General features: G+C 37.5%; 2 protein-coding genes across 9 annotated transcripts in view; both read left to right on the forward strand.

Moving 5' to 3' along the window:
• Nucleotides 1–2,541, forward strand: part of pla2g4f.1 (phospholipase A2, group IVF, tandem duplicate 1) — a 78,226-nt gene extending 75,685 nt beyond the window's left edge. For 6 of the 8 annotated variants that reach the window (XM_051422897.1, XM_051422905.1, XM_051422941.1 and 3 more), the window contains 4 exons: nt 412–585; nt 749–921; nt 1,003–1,189; nt 1,773–2,541. In XM_051422897.1, the coding sequence (XP_051278857.1) occupies nt 412–585; nt 749–921; nt 1,003–1,189; nt 1,773–1,987 (749 nt within the window). In that variant the 3' untranslated portion in view covers nt 1,988–2,541. The remainder of the gene's footprint in view (nt 1–411; nt 586–748; nt 922–1,002; nt 1,190–1,772) is intronic. The other 2 variants (XM_051422932.1, XM_051422890.1) reach the window with 2 other exon arrangements.
• Nucleotides 2,542–11,221: 8,680 nt separating this feature from the next.
• Nucleotides 11,222–14,727, forward strand: part of slc18a2 (solute carrier family 18 member 2) — a 31,925-nt gene continuing 28,419 nt past the window's right edge. Inside the window, exons 1-2 of the mRNA XM_051423803.1 lie at nt 11,222–11,326; nt 11,434–11,611. Coding sequence (XP_051279763.1) covers nt 11,237–11,326; nt 11,434–11,611 — 268 coding nt within the window. The 5' untranslated portion in view covers nt 11,222–11,236. The remainder of the gene's footprint in view (nt 11,327–11,433; nt 11,612–14,727) is intronic.

Genomic DNA, 14,727 nt, shown 5'->3' on the forward strand with positions numbered 1-14,727 from the left:
TCTGATTGGCCACCCCAGTCTTTCAAAGGCTGCAGGTGGCTTGGTTTTAAAGCTAGAGTGAAGATACTGGTATCATACGAAGTAGATGACCTAACGCATCCAGTGATACCTAACCTAACCGTGTCATGATAGTAAGTTGGAAAGGGGGCTTACTAACACTCCAAAGTTAGGCTAAATTTTGGCTATGGAAAAACTGGCATGGCCATGCCTGGACACGCTTCTGCCATTGGAACACCCACCCAGCATCCTGAACCTTAGTTCTGTTTATCCTGTCTATCTCTATTTATCTGTTTTCTTACACTGAATAATTACAACTACAGTCCATTAAAGAAGTAACATTCCCATATTTACCAGAACATGCTTAATGCAGTGTGTGTAGGCTATCACTAAGATGTTTTGCTCGTTTTGCAGAGGCTGACTCTGAACCTTCAAATCTGGACACAAGCATCTTAAACCCAACAATCGCAAGCATGTTGACTAATTTCTTCAAGGATCGTCCAGTCATTGCTGAAATGTATAATTTTATGCGGGGTCTCCTCCTGCACAGGGAATACAATAAACACAGCAATTTTAATGCTTGGAAAGGTATGCCTTAAAATCTATTATCACATCTCTTTTGTTTAAGCACAAGCAATTGGGCAGCAGTATTTTCTTTTCCTGCTCCTGCAGACCAGGGATTGTGGATTCTAACACATTGTAAGTGTCTCACCCTGCTCATGATTAATTGTCTTCTCTGTTTTCTGTCCAGCCGCACATCCAGATGCCTTCCCAAACCAGCTGACACCCAGTGACCCTACTCTGTGCCTGGTTGATTCTGGTCATGCCATCAACATTGGCTGTGTGCCTGTCCTGCGACCAGAGAGAGATGTAGATGTCATCATATGTCTGAGTTACTCTTGGGACCCAGATCACATCCTCAATGTAAACAGAAGGAGGAGGAGCTCATCTGGGAAAGAAATTAATGTATTTCATCATTATTAATATTACTCTCTATGATCACAGGTGATAAAGAAGACAGCTGCCTACTGTAAAGACCATGACATCCCTTTTCCCAGTGCAGATTTTGCCAGTCTGGAAAAGGAGCCTCAGAAGGAGGTCTACATCTTCGAGGATGAGGAGAATCCCGAGGCCCCGATAGTGGTTCATTTCCCACTCGTCAATGTCACATACAAACACTTCAAAAGTCCTGGTAAGGCCATTTGAAATGCATGCTGGCTTTGTTTCTTTTTGGCAGTGTTGTAAATAATTATCACTATGAAGGATAGTGTAATAACCAGTTAGAATGAGTGGTTATCCTCTCTATTCAGATTTCAACAGTAACTGCACCCACTATATCTTACACAGTGCACTATAGTCCAAAGGTGTGAGTGAGCATATAATCCATGGCATTGACCAAAAGTGACATATACTAGACTGAACGCTGGAAAATATCATATTTAGACCATTGACAGTATATATAATAGACAGCTTCTGGGTCTGTGAAGTGAAGACAACAGGGAAGTGTCTTAAACCTGCATTCTATGTAAAGGCTTCAAAAGGGTCCCCACAAACCAATGGGTGATGTCACGATAGGTTCACCCTTGATTTAGAATAACGTTACTATCTGCATTGTTCATATTATATTTGGACTATTGCCTTCATGCTACTAACTAGTTTTCTGTCACTTGCTTGGTTAGTAGAAAGCAAGTGTGAACCTATTGTAAACCACCCATTGTATTGTGTTTTGTACAGCATTGTTAATCCAACTGTATCATTATCTTATGACTATACAGGTGTAAAGCGTGAGACTGCAGAAGAAATGAAAGCTGGGGAAGTGGATGTGAGCACCAGCAGCTCTCCATACACCACCAAGAACATGACCTACACAAAAGAGGATTATGAGGCTCTGGTGGACTTGACCACTTATAATGTGTTAAATAACAAAGAGAGCATCACCAAGGCCATCCACAAGTCCCTGCAGAGGAAGGCATCCAAGATAAATAAATAGAAGAAATATTTCTCCTAGTTATCATTTTTATAAGCAGCATAAGTAAATATCTGCTCAGTTTGTACCTTAGCATGTTGCCCTCAGTTACCTTAAAACATATAAAAATGTTGATTGCCAGACCTCCATTAAACTGAGGCATCATGCTGAGAGTACAGCTCAATGTGAGTCATTTGTGTAGGAGTTAGTGGTGGCTACTTACTCTAGCCACTGATTTAATTAGATTTGAAGTAGACTATCTAACCGCAGTTACTATGCACAAACATTTTTGGGTTACTTACAGTTAGTTATAATACTTATTTTAGTATAATTTCTAGCACTTTATTATTTAATTATATATGTATATGTGTAACATTTAAGTTGTTATTCATGCTATTGTAGGGGTTACACTACTATTCAATAAGAAAGGTAATTAATCACTGAAGATTAATAATACACTCATAAATGGGGCACCACCTCCGTTGTTTAGCTACTGGAGTAATCTGGAGGAATTTATTCCACAGATCTAATCAAATCAATTTCAAATCAATTTATTAAATTTCAAAATCTATATTCAATCTCATATTTCTGGAGTAGTGATTTCTTTAACACGATTCATCGATTTCCCCGCATCAAATCAAACCTGCACTGACAAGGACATACGGTTATATATGTTTATTAACTAAACTAATGTAGAGTAAATAGTATGAAATGATAATGCAAACAAATGACAACAAGTAACAGAATATGTGGACAATATATGAATTATTACTATTAGGTGATTCAGGAGCGATGGTGGATTTTGCGATGCGGCAGTAAGTTTAGAATATTACGAGATTAAGTTTTAGGACTACGAGGCCCTAATCGAAAAAGCTTATAGACAGACACCAGCTCTTTTTCATGTGTGTGAATCCGGCCGGAGAGTCAGCCTACTTTGTAGATGGAACTTGGAAGGATTCCAGGCCTTTAGCTTTCCTCCTAGCTCAACTGCGGCTTTGCATCACTGATCCAACAGGCCGAAGGAAGTTGCGTCTCGTCCCTGGTACCAGTGGCCCTTCAATTCAAAGGCCCAGCGCGTAGTTTTACGCTTGAGTGCGTTGGAGGCAGAGAGTCGCTGGAGAATAATGTCTTTGTTCGGCTGGAATCGTTGTATGTTTTCTTGAGCAGTCAACTACTGCGACGTCCTTCTGGCTGATGATGAATGTCTTAGAGTGGTTGGTCTTCAGCTTTGACTGTAAACTCATTCAGCTTCTTGTTTAAAAATAACTGGAGGATGAAACGCTGGCCTGGCGAATTCTCCGTCGTCACTAAGTCCAAGAATTACTAAATTAAATTAACTAAATTCACTTTCTGTGAATCAGGCGACAATAAGACTACAAAAATATAAAAGAAGAGAAGAATTCGTTTGTGTCTTGAGCTTTCAAAATAAAAGTAGTTAGAAAAGTACTTTTGCACCGCAAGTTATACTTGAGGAAAAATTCAACACGTGTCGCAAAACGAAGTAAAGTAAAGTACGGAAATTAAAATTAAGAACAATAGTAAATAACGAGTGGATCTTAGAAAGAAGAAAAGAAGAGAACGAAGTTTAGAAGAGATCAGAAGAGGAGGAGTGACCGGAGTCTGAAGGCGTATCCGGAAAGGCTAATCGCGTCACTTCCTTTAGCGATATTTTGATATTCGTAACTTTATTAATTTATTCCTATCGTCTCTAAAAGTTTCTAAATCATAATTCACCATTCACAGAACCCACCATGACTTAATACATAGTTTTTAACATATAATACATATGTTTTAACATAACATAACCGAAATCACATGATGCAAAGGAAAAGTAGAACTGATTAAAATCATTAAATCATAATAATTAAACATGCATATAAAGCAACACTGATGGATTGTACATATTTCGTATAGTGCTAGCTTAATCCTTGTTATAAAAATATTATGGAGGACTGAAAGTGCCACAATTAAATAAATAAATACACCATTAAATAATTACTTAAATGTGTCATTAATTAATTAAAATTGGAATTAAATACATCAATGTGATATTAAATGTGTCATTAATTCTGCATATTACTCCTGTTATTTTAAACAAAATTGACCACTCCATTTCCCCTCTGTGTAACAAATGCAACTTAGGAAGGGGGACATATTTCCATTACTTTTGGGAATGTAAACTGATTTCCAGATTTTGGACACTTATTTCAAAAGTAGTCAGTGGGATATTTAAAGTAAAAATCGAGAAAGACCCTGGGGTCTTCCTCCTAGGCCTTCCATCTAGGGACTTGCATCTCACTGCATCACATTGTAAGCTCTTTGAAAAACTCCTTCTAGTTGCTTGAAAATGTATACTGAAAAACTGGATCAAAGTTTTTCCACCTAGTGTCACCCTTTGGTACAGGGAGGTTTTTAATATCCTCCCTCATGAAAGGCTACAAGCTGTCGTAAAGGGTTAGGATGAGTTATTTTTAAAAATATGGACGCCCTTCCTAGATTATATACCTGCAGATCTGAAAAATCTTATATTAAGGGGCAGACAGTTTTCTGATTGGAATAAGACCTCCCCTCGCCTCCCTCAAATTGAGGGACACAGATAGGCTGCCGATGACTGGTTACCCTCAACTCATGAATACATACTGCGGACTGGAGACAAACTAGTACTGTACTTTTTCATCATATGTCATTATCACTAGTATTTGTATTGTATGCGTATACATGTATATGGATGTATGTACATGTATGTGTGTGTATGTATATATATATATTTTTTTTTGTATAACATGTGCTGTCTAATGGGTCGGGGTGGGGGGTTTTGTCTCTGTGTTATGTATTATCTCTGCTTAAAAACAATAAAATGTGTTTAAAAAAAATGTGTCATTAATTCATTCAAATACCAATTCATTTTATGTAAAATACATATATCATTATTTCACTATTTACATTTACATTTCATGTTCCTGCGTTGCAGTGCTTCATGAATTACTTAAAACTGTCAAACTCACCCATCAAACTCAGTGGGTGGGGCTAACGCAAATCTAGCCTGATCCATTGCTTTGGTCTGAAGTAGAGTGCCAGGAAGATCTTCATGAACTTTCTAGGGCAGAGGTCGCTAACAGGGGAGTCTGGACCCAGACACCGTCCTATGCGGACCCAGACCTATAATCAATTCATTATTGAGGATTCTACATTTTGATGGGGAGCTTCTATTTTAACCAGCACAGCTCTTTTAGTCTTTACGGTATTTGTTTAGCAGATCAGGAAGCTCACAGACCAATCGCATGCTAGTTAAGCCATCCCACGTGATGCTGCTCAGCCAATAAAATCTGTTTAAACAGCGCGACTGAATACAGAGATGAGAGCGATGAGAGAGGAGAGACAGACAGAAAGAGAAGTCACAGATACATGGAGAGGAAATGGAGAGATGAGTGAGTGAGAGACAACAGAAGATTTATGGCGCTCTCTAAGAAGAGAAAAGTGGATAGAAAATTGAGCTTTTAATGGACAGATTCATTCACATTCATTCTTCCCACTGGGAGCACATAACCAGTGTGTCTCATGTTCAGAGACTGCGGCGCTGATTAAAAGTGCCAGTGTGAAACGCCACTATGAGACAAAACACAAAGTTTTCATCAAACATACCCACTCAAGTCTGAACAAGGTCACAGAACATAAGCAGTCTCAGATCCCAATATGATCAGTCAACCAGTATCCTGACCAGTGTTGGGAGTAACGGTGTTTAAGTATAACAGCGTTACTAACGGAGTAATCTAATGAAGTACTTTTCCCATCGTTGCAAAGCCGTTACCGTTACTGAGAATGTAAAGTGGCGTGTTACTTGCGTTCCTACAATGTGGTTGAATGAAGTGCAGCGGTGTCAGGCTTTCTGACAGCCACACATCAGCTGCCAGCAGAGGGCAGCGTGGTGATGATGACACCGTTGCAAATGCGATGATGATTGGCTGGGTGGGTGGATGCCAAGACAGAGACAATGGCGACAAGCTAGGGAAATTCAAAGGTAGCTGAAGTTAAAGGCAAGAATGTTTATGTAACGTGTGAATTTAATTTTCAATATTTATTTTGTATATATTTTTATTTCTATGCATATGGCCGGCTGCAATCTATTGAGTTCAAATAAAAACCAAATGTTCTAAAATACTGTATATAGTGTTTTTATTCTTTATTCAGTGATTATAAACATCTTTAACGTTATAGAAGATGTTACAGAATGTAATTATAGACCATGAAAAATAACATCACAGTTACTTTGCTGAGTAACTAGTTACTTTTACAATGTGGTAACTGAGTTACTAACTCAGTAACTGAGTTACTAACTCAGTTACTTTTTGGGATAAGTAATTTGTAACTATAACTAATTACTTTTTTAAAGTAAGATGACCAACACTGATCCTGACCCATTCATTCACTGCCCAACGAGGGAGAGAGGTTAGAGCTCAATTCTCTCACTGAACAACAGAAAGTGTATAGAAAGATATAAAAGGGAAAGAAAGAGAAACTGTTCAATTGTAAAGATGTGTTGATAGTCATTTATAAAATTTGTTGAGACTGTTAATCAAGATATGAAACAGTTAACAAAGAAAAAGGGAAACTCAATCTGCTGCTATACTTTATTTTTCAAAGTTAAACACTTTATTTTATTTTTTAGACTTAGCAGAGGATGTGGAAGCAGGAGCTGCTGACCCACAGCATGTAGCGAGTAAACCAGAGGAACTTATTGAAGTTCTTGGAGTTATTTTCGCACTTTCTGACCAAGATGTTGACCACAGAGTGACTGCAGATTTAGAAGAAGTAGTCCAATAGCGCCACCCAGTGTATTGGAATGTGTTCACTAGTTCTGCATCGATCCATTATCTGGAATTGATTTGTCTTGGCTTGATGTGCAGGGTAACCAATCAGGCGTTAGGTTCCGCCTACCAACTTTTGATGGGTGAGTTTGACAGTTTTAAGTAATTCATGAAGCACTGCAAGGAAGGACCATGAAATGTAAATGTAAATAGTGAAATAATCATATATGTATTTTACATAAAATTAATCGGTATTTGAATTAATGACATATTTAATAACACATTTATGTATTTAATTCCAATTTTAATGAATGAATGACACATTTAAGTTATTATTTAATGGTGTATTTATTTATTTAATTGTGGCACTTTTAGTCCTCCATAAAATATGTGTCAGGCATTTACTATTTGGAATACTACACAATTATAAAACAAAGTCCGTTTTGAAGATACCTTACGCTATGCCAGAATCTTACCAAAAGGTGGCACTGTGGCTCCATCAAACATTCAGACAATTTACACATGATTTTGTAACTTAGTCCAATCTGAAGACAGAAACATCAGACAAACATTACATTTGCGACCTTCTCATGCTGGATGGCAATCTGTTAATTAGGAGGAGATTAAATTTTACAATAGTATTAAATTAGAACTAAATCTATATCACTGCCAATGCTGGACCTGCTATCTATATTGGAATGTCAGTGCTAGTACATGGACCTCTCATAAATCACCTTAAAGGAAAGGGGAAAAGGAGTAACAGGAGACCAGATGTGGAGTTCAGAGAAGTTTCTCTCTGGACGTGAACATGTCAGTTCAAAATAGATGTAAACACATTTCAGGGATATGTATCCTGATTTACAACTAAAAAGGCACTTAATTATTAACCCATCTTTTGTAGAACAACAAGCGTTTCCCAAAACCTGAGTGTAGGGTGTCGTTCTGATCTGTGGAGGAGTCAGTGTTCTGTTAAAGAGGATAAAACAAATTGACACCTAGAGATACCATCTGAGAATCTGAAAAGAACCAGGCTCTCTGTGCAGGAGACTGTCGGCGCCACAGTCTCACCTCCCCTCCTGGGTCAAAAAGGTCAAAGGGAAAGAAGAGGCCTTGAAAACTCTCCTGGTGGAACATAATCAAAATAATATGATGATTGTTGAATTAAGAGACCTACACTACCTTTTGTGAAGAGTAATTTTAGTTCCTACTTGCCTTGTTTACTGGGGACACTTATGAGTGTTACAGACTCATAATAACGATTCACAATGAAACATTAGAACGTTACAGGGAAAAGTTACAGCAGTGTAAACTGGTTCTCTCAGCTCGACTCAAGCAAGCTGATGGCGAAGCATGCAAATCAGCTTGTCAGATCTCCAGTTTAGAACATGTAGATGCAATCAATTTGTTTTACACAACCCTTATAATGTAACAATGCACCCATGGCCGGCTTCAAATTCTTACCCCCATTCAATAAAATGCAAGTGTAGCAAGTAAAGCCCGGTTCAGACCAAAGAGTTTCAACCTGATGAAACCACTTTAGAGCGTTACAGGGAAGTTGCAGCAAATTCAGATTCATACATTTATTTTTTTAATATAACGGTTAATATCTTTCCATGCCAATAAATCTCACAAATTGAAAAAAAACTTAGAGTGAGTGTGTGAATATGTGCAGAAGTGTTGACATTTCAGACAAACTTTATTGGATCATAAAGCTCTAACATTCTGTGATATATTACTTAGATTTCAATACCATAGTTTCCTGGTAGATTTCATGGTAGCCTACTTACTAAACAATAACTTTGTACTTACTAGCCAGTTCCTTTGGTACTTTCCGGATAACTATATGTTGTTACCATCTAGTTTCCAAGGGACTGTAAAATAAGGTGTTAAATATTCTTAAATAAATTCAGTTCACACAATGTTATGCAATGTAACTGATTACATTACCATGTTTTATTCAATATGTTACCCATTTATAGGAACATTTTACTACATTTTAACAAGTTCTGTTATTTAGCTGTCCAAATTTTATCAGAACAGGTTGACGAAACCATAATTAAGAGAAACACAATTAAAAAGAACTATAGACATACAAAAATAAATTAACACAGCACATACACTGATCAGCCCCATACCAACAAACTGAGACGCACTGTGGGTTCTGACACCTTTCTATCAGAACCAGCATTCACTTTTTCAGCAATTTAAGCTACAGTAGCTCATCTGTTGGATGGAACAACACGGGTCAGCCTTCACTCCCCACATGCATCAATGAGCCCTGGTCGTCCATGACCCTGTCTCCAGTTCACCACTTTTTCTTCCTTGGAACACTTTTGATAGGTACTGACCACTGCAGACCGGGAACACCCCACAAGAGCTGCAGTTTTGGAGATGCTCTGACTAAGTCTAGTCTTAACAATTTGGCCCTGGTCAAAGTTGCTTGAATCCTCACGCTACCCATTTTTTATCCACAACATGAGGATTCAGACACTAGGGAATAAAAGTATGTTTTGAGACTTAAAAAAGTCAGTGGAGGTGGCAGATCTGATGTGCCAGTCTAGGGGCAGCAACAGCAAAAGCGTGGTCACCCCTGAGCTTGTATTTGGAATGCAGGAGAGCCACGGTCCCTTAGTCAGCTGAATGGAGGGACATGGATATAGAATAAGGAGTTAGAAGGTCTACAGTATAGCTGGGGGCCAGCCCATGAAGGGATTTATAGACAAACAGGAGAACCTTTAAATCAATTCTGAACAGTGCAGGCAGCCAGTGGACAGAGGCCAGAACAGGTGTAATATGGTCCTTCTTCCGAATACCTGTTAGGAGCCTTGCTGCAGCGTTCTAGACCAGCTGCTGGCAGGACAATGATAACTGACTAATTCCAGTGTTCAGAGAGTTGCAGTAGTCCAGGCGGGAGGATTTAAAGGTGCAGATGACTTTCTCAAGATCTTTGAAAGAGAGAAATGGCTTAATTCTGGCAATGGTGCAAAGTTAGAAAAAAATAGCTTTATCTACAGTTGCTTGTCAAACTTAAAAGCAGTGGAGAGATTGACACGACCGTTGGTAATCACCTTGATGGATTAATGGGGGCCAAACATTTTTTAGCCATCTAACACCAATATCATTGAGACTGATTATATAATGATGTGAGCCTGTTGAGTTTTGCACCAGGTCAATGCAAGCCCTGTTGCAGTAGTCTTACAAGAACACAAGATGGTGCTGTTGTAAAACCACAAAGAAGTGAGAGAGTGAACAATGACAGGTACCTTCAGATTGAAGCGGTTCCAACACAGGCCAGTATTTCACTGTTGAGAAGGAAAAATGCATTCCATAGGTCTCTCTCTCTCTCTCTCTCTCTCTCTCTCTCTCTCTCTCTCTCTCTCTCTCTCTCTCAAATTCACATCTGCCTTTGGGATTTTGGAAGCATTCAGGGTGAAATAAAAAAAAAAATATATATATGTTATTCAAGAAACCCTGTGCTTGCAAGCACAGATAACTAGACAAAAATGCCAAATTTTGACACCAAATTCATTTAAATTTGAAATTATCCATGCAAGCTATCAAAGACCCAAAGGCAAATAAAATGAGTGTTTGAAAATATTACTTTTAAAAAAAATTAAAATGCAGAGGCCACTTATATAACTTTAGATAGCTTAAAAGATTAGAAATATTAGAGCAATGGATTAAATCATCATTCTCATCAACCTCAGTATCAAGTATCGAGGTATCAATGCATCAAAAATTGCGTTTTCATTGTTGTCACTAAATGGCAGCGGTAAGTCAAGTAACTAACTTTTTTCCGCAATAAAACCAAAAACATGAATGCAGTCTTTAATTAAACATTTAGGGCTTTACTTTGATTTGGTATGGATCTAATTCAGCAGTTTTTACCACTTAATGTTAGTAATTCCATGAACATGTCACCCTATAGCCTATAGGCCACTGAAGTAAATTAAAGCTGCAGTAGAAAAATGTTGCTGTTTTTCACATTATCTGTCTCATGTGTTACTGTCAGGATATAGAAGTTTTTGGAAAAGTTACTTTTATAAAAGTGACGCAGTTTTAAGCTTTCAGTTGAGTTCATCAACACATTATTGTTGTGGTGTTTCTTATAATTAGCCTACTGCAGGATTTGTTGGTATCTGTGGTTATGTCAGTCAGCTAAGAAACAAGAAGATTTGCCTGTAGCACTCCATCTTGTTAATGCTTGGCAGGTGGTAAATCATGAATCAATACCACTGAGCACAGGTTATGGAAAGAGATTAGTTGACTTTCCACCCAGGGTTGCATCCGGTCAGTATTAAACTTTACATCATTAAAGCCCATATAGTTTGTGGTTTTGTGAGCTGTCTGTTATCCACTTGCACTATTGCAGGTCAATTGTGTAGGCTGTATTATTGTGCGCTCATCCAGTAGTTGTGGTTTGAGTGTTTGAAGGCAGGTCTGACAGGAACCTACACATAAAGGTTAAATGACGTCAGCAGTGGATCCAGTCAGTAGAAGGAGAGCATCCTGCTCCTCCTCCCAGCACTGCTGCTGTTGCTGCTGCTGTGCGCCCAAGGTAAGCTTCGTGCACATTCAGTTTGTTAGTTATTTTTAACACTTTTTCTCTCTCTTTGTATATTTTTTTTGTTACTGACACCGCAACTGTCATTTGTCTCTCTCCAGGAGGACTCTGTTTTCTGCTGTCTTGCTCTTCTTGGGACTAACAACATGGGGAGATTAGATGCGCTTCGGCAGTTTAATTTGTTGAAATGGCTCAGAGAGGAGAGACAGTCGAGGAAACTGATTCTCTTCATTGTTTTCGTCGCTCTGCTCCTGGATAACATGTTGCTGACTGTAGTCGGTAGGTGCTTTTCTCACCTCTTACATCTCTGCAAAGTTTTTTTTCTTCGCAACATGTAGTCCAGTTCACAAAGTCAGTCCAAATACGCAAATATGCCCAGTTCTTTGATTAGAGCGCAGCTAAAACTCGTCTTTAAACGGGTAATATATTGCCTAATTATTTATTCAATTCAATTATTCAATTCAATTGAACAATGATGTGCTCCATATTATAAAATATATAGCGCAGGTCTAATAACGCTGATCTCCGTTAGAATGACTGAAAACTATAAAATCAGATTTGAGATCAGCTAATCCCTCCATCTGACGCTCACAGAGAGGTCATATTAAAAATCCCTTAATATGCTAATGTACTCTCTCTCTCTCTCTCTCTCTCTCTCTCTCTCTCTCTCTCTCTCTCTCTCTCCTCAGTACATTGTGTCCACGTGACTACAATGCAGTTTATAAAGTAACAGCAGACTTAAGGTAACGTCAGGCTATTATTACATATAATAGTCAAATTTGCAGGGGTAGATCTAGAGGGGTTGGCTGCCACCCGGCCACCTGGCCACCCCAGTTTGGTGTCTAATGCTGACAGATTTAACACATTAATTTAGATTAATTTTCATTTTAAAAATAACTTGTACCCCTGCAAACTTGGTGCCTATCTTTGATCATCATCAGTTCCAAAGTGATACATGTTAAACACACCAAACACCTTCATCTAAAAGGTTGAAACATTAAATCTGTTGGGTCTCTGTAAATAATGTTATAAGGAGTTCGGTCTAGACCTGTTCTATTTGAAAATGTGTCCTGAGATAACTTCTGTTATGAATTGGCGCTATACAAATCAAATTGAATTGAAATTGAATTGAATTAATTAACAAATTAAGTCGATTTTAAGGGATGCATGACTTTCTTCCTAATTTACATATAATCTGGAATTTGATAATCCATCAAATATCAATTGAAGATGTTATTGGAGCTGGGAATTTGGTTTTCATTTGGGTTCTGAAAGATTTTCAGGTGGAAATAAATTATAGGTTTGCCTTAATTTGTAATTAGGTCGTGGATAAATTAACTGATTGCAATATATTTAGGAGATTTCAATAGATTCATGTCTGCATGGTGTAAATGGTTCCTAAAGGGATGTCCTCAGGGGCAGATCTAGAGAAATATTTATGGGGTGGCTAGAGGGCGGCAGAAATATCACAAACAATCACATGTATCAATATTTGCTTGTAAAACCCCTCAAAAGAATATATGAACTCATTACCATGGCACATATACAATATATTTAAAGGTGGCATTATAAATCAATACATTTATTTCCAAATCTTCCGACAGTCTAAAAGGTGACCAGAACAGATCATTACAATAATTTCTGTTTTTGAAAACATTATTTTTCAAAAACCCTAAAACATAAAATCAGATTTTAGAATGTCATTACTTTGGTAATGGGTACATGAATGGAATTTTAAGGTAAAAAAATAGAATTAGCTCAGTTTTACAGTGTAGGAAGAGTTAATGACTGAGACCAGCATCAACAGGTTACAGTTGTTTGCTTACAGGCTGTCACAAAATGTCATATTGGCTGTCAGGTCTTTGCTAGATCACATAGTCCAGATAACATGTCGTCGTTCACCGCATGTCTCCGTTCCGCACACCGCACTGCTTTCTGACTGGCAGAACCAGTCTCATCTGTTTCCAGAATTTTATTGAGACAAGATCCTGAATGAAAGCAGAATAAAGCAGATCACTCCACTAATATGAAGCAGACCTCAGTGCAGAATTATTAAAACATGACTGAATTGAATCACTGAAAATAGCCTGTGGACAGAAAATGAAATTGGTTTGTGAAAATTGGTGATTATTTATATTATTTGGACAATCTATGGATACTCGTTGTGCATATGTAAAAACTAATATTGTGATTATTTACAGATATTGCGATATCATTAGTGGGAATAATTTTTGCTTCCCAAATTTCATTTTCGCAAAAAAACTGTGCAAATCATGATGATTTGAAATTCCAGATTTAAGAGATTCATTTAGATTTTTTTTTTTCAATCTGGAGAACAAGATATGTTGACCTGGGAATCTCTGCAGAACTACAGTACTCCATTATAATGCTGTTTCTCGCACATTTTACCTTTATCAAAACAGTACAGCTCTTGTTATTTGCATATTGCTGCTGCAATTTGGATATTGCACTTAACCATATTTTTATAATATTTTGATTAATTATGGAGCCCTACAGTATACATGAGTTATTTGGCATGAGCAATATATGGCCATAATTAAAATGTCTAGTTCATATTTCTTTCTCTAGTTGTGGTGGTTTACTATCATTTTATTTTCTTGATTGATTATTGTTTTGTAGATTTACTTCTACTGTCAATGTCAACATTTTGGCTTAAATGCTTTATAATCTTAGGCTTAACATATTGTATCAGTAACCCAAACTCATATGAAAGATGAACTTAATTCAGCATGTTGATAGGTTTGCAAGAGGTCTTCAAGGAGAAGACTGAAAGATCAAATTAGTAGCTGGTGCCAATTTAGAGAGCAGGGCAACAGATAGCCAATATATAATGCAGATATCAAAACAAAGAAAAGTCATGCATAATTCCATTATTCCATGAACATTGCAATCTAATATACGTGGTTATTGTAGCCAGTAACGTGGTATTTTATATATATTTTTATTTAAGCTGCAGTAGGTAACTTTTATAAAAAATAACTTTTTGCCACTGCAGTACATGAGACAGATAATCTGTGAAAAAATCTGGTTCATCTGGCTCCTCCTAGTGCTCCTAATGGCATTCTCAAGAATCCACAGAACCTGAAAGAAAACAACCAATCAGAGCCAAGAAAGATAGAAAGACACTTCGGAATGAAGGCTTGAAGATAGTTGATTGTTAAGTCTCATTCCCAGCATCAATATTTGATGACCTGGGAATGAGACTTAACAATTAACTCTTTCTCGCGTCTGATCCAAATGGAATCTCTCTCTCTCTCTCTCTCTCTCTCAAAAGAAAAGGTTTTAATATTTAGATTTTACCTCCATCATTGAATTACTTGGGATTTAAGTTAACATGTCACAAAGATTTATTTCTCAAATTGTTATTGGGTGTT

The sequence above is a fragment of the Dicentrarchus labrax genome, unplaced genomic scaffold, assembly GCF_905237075.1.
Source record: "Dicentrarchus labrax unplaced genomic scaffold, dlabrax2021, whole genome shotgun sequence".
In the NCBI taxonomy this organism is placed as follows: domain Eukaryota; kingdom Metazoa; phylum Chordata; class Actinopteri; family Moronidae; genus Dicentrarchus; species Dicentrarchus labrax.